The 8,971-nt window shown below is 61.4% G+C and overlaps 1 protein-coding gene across 1 annotated transcript; it reads left to right on the forward strand.

The window, feature by feature from the left end:
- Positions 1 to 3,340: 3,340 nt before the first annotated feature.
- BARX1 (BARX homeobox 1) lies at positions 3,341 to 6,647 on the forward strand. The gene is made up of 4 exons (XM_086470427.1): positions 3,341 to 3,545; positions 5,489 to 5,777; positions 5,987 to 6,071; positions 6,483 to 6,647. The coding sequence occupies exons 1-4, from the start codon at positions 3,341 to 3,343 to the stop codon at positions 6,645 to 6,647; spliced, it is 744 nt and encodes a 247-aa protein (XP_086326553.1).
- The last annotated feature ends 2,324 nt before the right edge of the window (positions 6,648 to 8,971 follow it).

Raw genomic sequence — 8,971 nt, forward strand, 5'->3', positions numbered from 1 at the left:
GATGTTTCACAAGGAATACAAAACCTTAAATTATCGAAGTTAATTCCCTTCCATCCGGGAAATGATACCAGGTCTGTACTGCACTGAACCTAACCTGCTCAGGGATGGGGGTAAATATTTACAATTATTGATGAATTTGGTTTTATTTTAAAGAAAAAAAAAATCAAGGGGTGTGTGTGGAGTTGGTAATTTATTTTATGCGTCCTATTTGTTTATGAGTGCGCTAGTCTCGAAGGTGAGGTTGTTTGAACAATCCGATGTGGATTTGTCTGCTCGCTTGAATGAGGCCCAAATTCTTCTCACTTTACTCATAATTATTCTCCTTGATATATATTCCAGTAGCTCCAAAGGCCCCTTTTGCCTTGGCCGTTAGAAATCAGTACTTCGGCATGAAAATACCTTCTGATCTAAATAGAGACGATGAACAAAAGATGGGCGGACTAAAAGACACGTAAGGAAACAGGGAGGGTTTTTGTTCTGATTTTTGGGGCTCCGTTACCCTCGGTTAGGTCTCCTCGAGGGGCTGGGCAGGTGTGCATAAGGATGCCCAAGGGATTTCCAGGAGGGAATGGGAGGCGCGGGGCGGGGATGCAGGCGCCCGGACGGGCCCCGGGGCCGCACAGCACCTCGGGGCGCTCAGGGCTTCCGCTCTCCGCCGCTGCCCCACGCTCGGGGCCGCAGAGACCGGGGAGGGGACCGCTGGCACCCCAGTATGACCGCTACTTCGTCGTGTTGCACGAACTCGTTGGTGGTCCAAATACTAAGAATGATGTCTGAATAAATGACGACCCTCTAACAGCAGTCAGGAGGACCGGGGCGGGTTAAGAAGGTGGTTTTCAGCTCGTTAGTGTTTCACAGAGCAAGAGGCGTAATTTTAAACTGAAGAAATGTGGAGAAAACAGAAAAATCCGTGCGGAATTGCTCCGTAAAAGTGGCAGTAAACATATGGAACAGGTTATCTGGGAAGGCAGGGGAAGTATAGAGCATAAATTAATTCAAGAAACACCTCGGTTTTGTCGAACGCAATGGTTGAGTGGTGCGGTGAAACGACAGGACAGTAAGATTTCAATAACGCCAACGAGAGCAGGCGGCTCGGCTTTGGTTCCTTCAACGCGTCCACGGATTTATTCACGATTTAATTCAAGTTACCGCACCAGAGGTCCCGACCCTCTGGGGGTCCCTGCGGCCGGGACCTGTGCATCTCCCTCCGGGTCCAAACGCCGTCCGCGGGGTTCCTCGCTGGCTTTGCGGGCGGCGCCGGCTGCAGGTCCCCCCACGCGTGTTACCGGACGGGGACGGCGGCGCCCGGCGACAAGCGCTGGGGCCGGGGCAGCGAGGGGAGCCGGCCGGACCCCGGCCTCCGACGGCTGCGCAGTGCTAGCTGCTCCGCGGCCGGGACACGTTCCCCCGTGGGCTGCGCTATCGGAAGGCACCCGCGGGTCAGCCCCGTGGCGGTCCCGTCGTGCTTACGGAGCAGGGCCGGGCAAGATGCCGCCGGCGGCTCCACATACCCCCGCGCATCCCGCGCAGAGCCTTCGCCAGCCCCGTGGCTGCCGGTAGCGGCCGAGAAAAAGTGCCGAAATCCCCTTTTTGGTTGAAAACCATCAAGACGGAGGCTGAGCTTCCCTTCCCGCGGGGATGAGCCCGACACTCGTTCCTCTGCGAGGGGCCAGCGCCGTCGCAGGGGCAGCGGCTGGACTGAGGGGGGGGGTACAGCTCCCATGGAAATCATCAACGCGCCGTCCCGCGTGGCTGGTGCCGCTCCCGCCGTGGGAAAGAGGCCGAGCCCAGCCAAAAACCAACCCACGGACCCTGCCATCTCTCCCTGCCGCGGGCACCCCGCCGGCCGAGCTGCCGGGGCTTCGCCGAAATTATTCCCCTCGAACCCGTTGGTGCCTGCAGTTTTTGCTGGGGATTATGAGCGTCGGGACTCTCGCACATAAATCTCTCACGAAGTACGTCTGCAATGAGTAGGGATCCTTCATTAATTATCTGCTGTCTTGCATGACACGGGCTAAAGGGGAATTAAACGAATCCCGTTGTACAGAGCAAAATGTTCGTGAAAAGGCTATAAAAGTAATGGAAAATGCTCCGCTTCGTGCTGTGTTTTGTTTCGTTCCCTGCCCAGCTCCTTTCAGTTGTTTACAGTAATTTGGCCGAGGCCCGGCGGGAGCCCGGAGCCGAGGGCGTAGGGCTGGGCCCCCTCGACGGGCAGCCCCGGGCCCAGGCTGGCAGCGCGGCCCCCGCCTCCCCTCGGGCCCTAGCTCCCCCCGGCCGCCCCCCCTGGGGCTGCCCCGAGGGCTCCAAGACGCCGGCGATGCCGTGGGGCGGCAACCCGTCCCCACCGGTGGGATGTGCGGGTCCACGGCCGGGGCCGCGGGGCTGGTCTCCCCGAGGAGAGCCGGCCCTGGGGGCGGGAGGCCCGGGCAGGTGGCGGGGCGGTCCCCGGGGGTGGCTCCTTGTGTCCCCCTCTAGGGTCGGGCGCGTCCCGGAGCCACGGCTGCCGCACCAGCTCCAGGGATGGAGACGGGGATTGGCATGGAGACGAGGATGGAGATGAGGATGGGAATGGGGATGGAGACGGGGATGGGGATTGGGATGGGAACGGTGACGGGGACGAGGATGGAGGCGGGGATGGGGACGGGGATGGGGATGGGGACGGGGATGGGGATGGGGACGGGGAGGAGGATGGGGACGGGGATGGGGACGGGGATGAGGATGGGAACGGGGATGGAGACGGGGATGAGGATGGGAACGGGGATGGGGACGGGGATGGGGACGGGGATGAGGATGAGGCCGGGGCTAAGTCTGGGGCCGCGGCTGCGCTCCGAGGGGGCCAGCGCTCATTTGGGTGACTGCTCTCCCGCGGCGGGCAGAACGGCTAATTTGCTTTATATGGCAGGGGATCAAATGCTCTGCTGTAACCTCTCGCTTCCAGGTAGTCGCCCGCCCCGGCCCCTTCCTTCCTCCGCAGCCCCTCCCGCGCCCTCCCCCGCAGCGCTGACAGCCCCACCGGGGCCGGCGGTATAATAGGCCGCTGCCCGCCGTCCCGGGGCGGAGAGACGCTTCCTGGTGCCGCGCCCCGTGTGCGTACGGCGGTAACGGCTTCGGCCCGCCGCGCTGCTCGGGGCGGTCCCGGGCCACTCGCGCTGCGGAGGTCGCGCCGTGCCCGGCCCATAGGGGCAGGGGCAGGGTAGGGGGCGGCGGGGCGATGGGCAGAGCCCCCGCGGGGTGCCCCGCTGCCCGCCTGCCAGCAGCGCCGGCCGGGGAGCTGCGCTAGGGCAGCCCGGCGGCCCCGGGGGCCGGGGCTCCCCCCACCCCGGCCTGGGCGGCGGCGAGGATGCAGCACCCGCTAGAGCTGGGCGCCGCGCACTACTTCCCGGCCGAAGCCTTCCCCGACCACCGCTCGCACCGCTATCGCAGCTTCATGATCGAGGAGATACTCACCGACCCCCCAGACGCCAAGGGGGCAGCGCCAGCCGGGGAGCTGCTCAAGTTCGGGGTGCAGGCGCTGCTTTCCGCCCGGCCCTACCACAACCACCTCGGTACGTCCCCGTTGGTGGGAGGGCGGTGCGGGGAACCCCTCGCGCTCGCCCCGAGGGCTCCCGCGGCTGGATGGCCGGGGGGGTGGTGGGGTGGTGGTGTTGGGGAGCGGGCTGGGGGCTGCGCGAGCGGAGCGGCGAGGCGGGGAGGCATTTCCCGCTGATGCACTCGAGCGCGTTTTAGAGCCTGTCGCCTTGAAGAAAATCTCGTGAATTTTACCTAAAAAACAGCTGCCGGACTTTGCCGGCGGTGCGCATCCCCGCCGGCTCCTCCTGTCCTGCGGGAGGCTCCCAGCCTGGAGCCTGGCGAGTATTTGGGGCCTAAAACGAAGAAAGCGGCTGTGCGGCCGCTTGCACAAAACGGCCATTGAATTTCACGGGGAGACCGTTGTTGTTGATCTTGTTATTTTCCGTGGTTTTCGATGAGGTGTGAGTTGCTGGAGACTACGCAGTGGGGCGTCTATGTGTATGGCTGCAAGGGGCGGCACGGTGCCCTGCAGACGTGGATTTAGCTGGAAACCCGACCTATATATTACATTTTATATAGTATTTTTTCATATATTCATTTAAAGCGGGAGCCAGCGTGCTCTATCCAGTCTGTCATAGTAGCTGAAACAAATGCAGTGTATTAACGACACAGCTTTTTTCTTTAAAAAAAAAAAAGGCAGTATTTAATATATTTTAAACGCCAGTACTAAATATGTGATTGAGAAAGCTTTCACTTCCCAAGCCATCTTCGTCTGCCGATACGCCGCTCTTTATCCGTAGAAATGAACAGAATAGGAGAATCCTGATTTCTTGTTCTGCTTTTAAAAGCGAAAGAGGAAAGCGTCAAACTCCATATCCGGGGAGCAATGTATGTCAGAATATCTGGAAATTAGTATTATTTTCAAGACGGGCAGAACTATTTGAAACGGTCGATCGCATAAAAGGCTCTTTAGAGCCGGGTTCAGCGGGAGCAGGATCAGGCCCTGTAAGGGAGTGAGTCGTGTATTTGTTTCAGCCACACAATTTTAGTTTAGACCGGGGCAGGGGAGATCGCAGAGACTCCTCTAAAAGTCCTTTTCTCACCACCGGGCTTGCTCCCGGCTGCGCCGGCGGGGAGGGCAGGGCAGGCGGGCCCGGAGCCCCTTCGGCCCGCACGGCGGGGTCAGAGCACCGGGCGCTCTGAGTCTGGGACCGGCGCTGGGCTGGGGGGGAGCCTGGGGCGGCCGCGGGGCGCAGGGTGGCGGAGGGGCCGGGGAGATCCGAGCCGGGCCGGGCCGTGGAGCGCCGAGCCAGGCCGGGCCTGGGAGAGACCCCATCCCGCCGGGGAGCAGGGTGGCTGCGCGGCCGCGGTTTGGGCCGGGAGCGGCCCGAGTGTCTGCAGCAGCATCCTCGGGGACGGGCTCGCCCCTTCGAAACTCTCCCTGTCCTGTCCCCGGGCGCGTCTTCATCGGAAAATCTGGGGCTGCTGTTCACGGAGAGGGGTATAAATTGTTTCTCGGTCGAAACTGTCTGACAACTGCTCGGGAGGGAAACCCGCGGCCGTGCCTGGAGCCCGCCGTCCGCCAGGGCTCAGCCGGCCGCAGCGGGCCCGACAGCTGTTGGATGGCACTGGAGGAGAAAGATTTTCTGTTGATTTAAACTGTTTTCACTTATAACCTGTAATAAGCAATTGCCGGTTGAAGTGTAAAACGTGACCCTGCACCGCGGCAGCGACGGAGCCGGGGGAAACCCGGGCCGGGCCGGCCCCGACCCCCCCCGGCCCGCGGGTGTGCCGCACCCCGCCGGCCCCAGGGGGGCTCCGCTCCGCCTCGCTGCGTCGCTGCCGAGAGAGGAGGAGAAGGGCCCGGGGTTCCTTGCAGGGTCTGATCACCGGGGAAACCGAGACACCCTGCAGCCCCGGGGGCCGCCGGGGTCCGGGCCGGGGGCTGCTCGGCGCTGACTGCCCCTTTCTCCCGCAGCGGTGCTGAAGGCGGACCCAGCCGCCGTGTTCAAGTTCCCGCTGGCTCCCTTGGGCTGTTCGGGGCTGGGCTCGGCGTTGATGGCCGCCGGCTCGGGGCTGCAGGGCGGCTCCGCCTCGCCCCATCTCCCGCTGGAGCTGCATCTTCGCGGCAAGCTGGATCCGGGCCCCCCGGAGACGGGCAGCAAGGCCAAGAAGGGGCGCCGCAGCCGCACTGTCTTCACCGAGCTGCAGCTCATGGGGCTGGAGAAACGGTTCGAGAAGCAGAAATACCTCTCCACGCCCGACAGGTAGGCAATGTCGGACCCTCCGGAACGGTTGTGTGATGGGACGGTACGGGATGGGACGGTACGGGATGGGACGGTACGGGACGGGACGGTACGGAACGGGACGGTACGGAACGAGACGGGATGGGGGCTCATTTTTCCTGCAAAAGAAGGAAAGCTGACAGCCGAGACGAAAGCTGCCGGGGCTCACCGCCTCTCTCTGTCGCCCGCAGAATAGACTTGGCCGAATCGCTGGGGCTCAGCCAGCTCCAGGTGAAAACCTGGTACCAGAACAGGCGCATGAAATGGAAGAAAATAGTAAGTGCCCGAGGTCGTCCCTTCTACGCTCCGCGCAGCGCCGGGTCCGCGCCCCGCCGGGGTACCGAGCGCTGCGCCGCGAGCTAGTCCTTCTGCATGCCGGCCCTCGGCAAATTATAATAATAATAAAATTAAAAATAAAAATATATGCTCCCGGTCTTTAAGGCCAGCATCGCCTTGGCCCCCGCCGGACTCCCCCCCATCCCGGTCGGAGCCGGCTTTGCAGCGCGGCTCCGCGGGTGCGGAGGGCGATGGGCGCAGGCCGGGAGGAGTCGCACCGGCCTGGCTGCGGCCCGGGCGCGGTGCTTTGCTCCGGCGGCCGGGTGAGAGGGAGGTTTCTCCCGGCCCGGACTGATGGCAGCATGGTTTTACCGGGGCGCCCCCCTCCTCTGCCCCCTCCCCGCCTCGCAGGTGTTGCAGGGGGGCGGCCTGGAGTCCCCCACCAAGCCCAAGGGCCGCCCCAAGAAGAACTCCATCCCCAGCAGCGAGCAGCTCTCAGAGCAGGAGCGAGCCCGGGACGCCGAGAAGCCGCCCGAGAGCTTGGGCTTGCCGGCCGAGGTCAGCCAAGAGGACTGAGGGTGCCCGACCGACCCCACCGCCGCCGGCCCCGGCCGCCCCACGGGCGCGGCGGCCCGGGGGGAAGAGGATGGGGGGCAGCACTGTTAGTGGTTACGGTCGCCTTCGGTCTCCGGTGAACTGGGCATCTTTGTTGGTCGCATCCCCGTTTCCCCCCACCCCGCCGCTCCTTTCCGCGCCCGCGGAGCGCTGCGCCATGGACACCTGTGTTGTGCGACGGCCCGGAAGGGCCAGGAGGACACTGGATCCCATCTTTCACATCTACTCGCTGTCTAAAACCCTGTGGTGACCCTAGTTATTCGAAAACTTCATTTTATGATCAGTTTTATTAATGCGAAGATATTTACTTTATTTCAATAAAGGATTTTATGAACTATTGCTCTGAGTAATATAATACTTTTTAATTTTTAAAAAACTAATTTTTTATTTTCCCCGCGGAGGCAGGTTAGAGAGATTCAAAGCCGACCTCGCAGGCAGATCCACAGAGCCAGAGCGGAGCATGGCGCTGTCCCGGCCGGTACCGGGGCGGATTCTCCCGTCGTTTTCCCTGACGGCTCGGCCTGCCCGTGGCCAGAAGAGACAAGACCCACAGCCCTTGCTCGGGCAAATTTAGATATTTTCGCGTTTTAAAGATACGTTAATCGCTGTCAAATAACTTAATTAGCTTCCGCACCGCGCATCCTAAGTGAAGCTTTTTTAAAAAACGCCGTTGGGGCAGAACGCAGCAGGAGGTCTGATAGCACAGGGCGGTGAGCGGCCTGAGCAAATAATTTCCGACCCGCAGCAAATAACTTCCGATCCCGTCACCTCCATCGCCGGGCGCCGGCCGGTGCCGCACGGGGCCCGCCAGCGGCGGCAGGGCGGCCCGGCAGCAGGAAAGGCCCGGCCGCTCTGCTTCGCGCCCGCTCGGGTCTCCGGCGCGCCCCGGGGGCTCCTTGTGAACTGCTGCGACGTAGCACGAAATCGTGGCGCTTTGCTTTTTTTCTTCACTTTTTTTTTTTTTTCCCTTGTTTTCCCCGAGTCCCTGCTGTATTTTTTCCATCGACATGTCAAATTATGGCGCATCTACCGAGCCATGCAATTACCGCCCTTCGGCTAAAAAACAGAAGAACCCCAGGGAACGGCGACAGGCACCGAGCGAGGGAAAGGGAGAGGGGCCGGAGGCAGCGCGGGCTCCTTGCTTGCGCAGTGCTGCGCGGCTGGGAGGTGAGCGGCGGTCTGGCGCTGCGCGGCGGGGCCGCCCCGAGCAGGGCCCGGGCTGAGCCTCCGCTGCGGGGCCGCTAATTAGGCGGGCCTCCCAATTAAAGATGGTAATTAGCAGCCGCGGGCTGCGGGGGTTTGCCGGGGCCACTCCCCCGGCTGCAGCGGCAGCCCCTGCGGGGTGCCCCAAAGGCGGGTTGAGCCGACGGTTGCCGGGACGCCCCGTCCCCGGGGCGGCGGGGAGCGGCTCCATCCCTGAAGCCGGCCTTCGAGAAAGGAGCCGCGCTGACAATATTTACCGACTTTCGTTAAAAACAGCCCCGAGCCTCCCCGCTCCGAGCCGAATCTGCGCTGCAGTCCCCAAATTCCCGACACGGTGGTTCCAAATTTTCCTCGTTGGCCTCGTTTCGTCGTGTTCCAGGGCGTCGGGAGTTGCTCGCAGCGAGGCGGTGGGGCGCGGAGTGAGCGGAGGGCAGGCCGTAGTCGCCCCTGTCCCGGCCCGGCCCGGCCCGTGGGTGCCCGGGGGCGGCTTCCTCTGCCCCAGCTTAAATGAACTCCCGGGATGAGCGATGGAGTGTTTGTAAGCGCAGGATACCGCTTATTGCTGAGTAAACAGGAAGCAAGCTTATATTCTTACACTAAAATGACTTATGTATTTAAACAAACAATTCCTTTGAAATGTTTTATTTAACCTAGGGAGAAGGATGAACGTCGGGAAGGGGGCAGGCGGCGGGGCCGGCAGAGCCCGGGAGGGCTGTGGCGTCCCTCGGCGCGGTCAGGGCGTGGTGGGTGTTTGTCACTTTATTTCGTCTTCTGGCTGTTGTTTCGGGTTAGCTTGCAGGCTAACGACATCAGTGCGCGTGAAAACAACAGCCGTTTTTAATTAAAAGGTAGATTCACCAGCGCATTAAACTAAATTAATAGAATGACAATCTGTGTCCATCACTAGCGTTAAACAGAGATTTGGAAGTAGGTGGGCTTCAGGTATTACTATCGCGCTTACGCTAGAATGTTAGTATTTTCTTTTCAGATTTGAGTAAGTGGTGGACAAGTGATTATTTTTCGCAGACCATAAAGACGTTATACAAGGAAAATTATTTTATTGGGGTTTTGTGTTGTGGGTT

The sequence above is a fragment of the Leptosomus discolor genome, chromosome 9 (assembly GCF_034619465.1).
Source record: "Leptosomus discolor isolate bLepDis1 chromosome 9, bLepDis1.hap2, whole genome shotgun sequence".
NCBI classification, from domain to species: Eukaryota; Metazoa; Chordata; class Aves; order Leptosomiformes; family Leptosomidae; genus Leptosomus; species Leptosomus discolor.

Bases quoted from the DNA above. Each gene is read 5' to 3' on its own strand.
- BARX1 (XM_086470427.1), top strand. From the start codon at position 3,341: ATGCAGCACCCGCTAGAGCTGGGCGCCGCGCACTACTTCCCGGCCGAA. The intron at 3,546-5,488 runs GTACGTCCCCGT...TTTCTCCCGCAG, and splicing joins GCCCTACCACAACCACCTCG to CGGTGCTGAAGGCGGACCCA. The intron at 5,778-5,986 runs GTAGGCAATGTC...TGTCGCCCGCAG, and splicing joins TACCTCTCCACGCCCGACAG to AATAGACTTGGCCGAATCGC.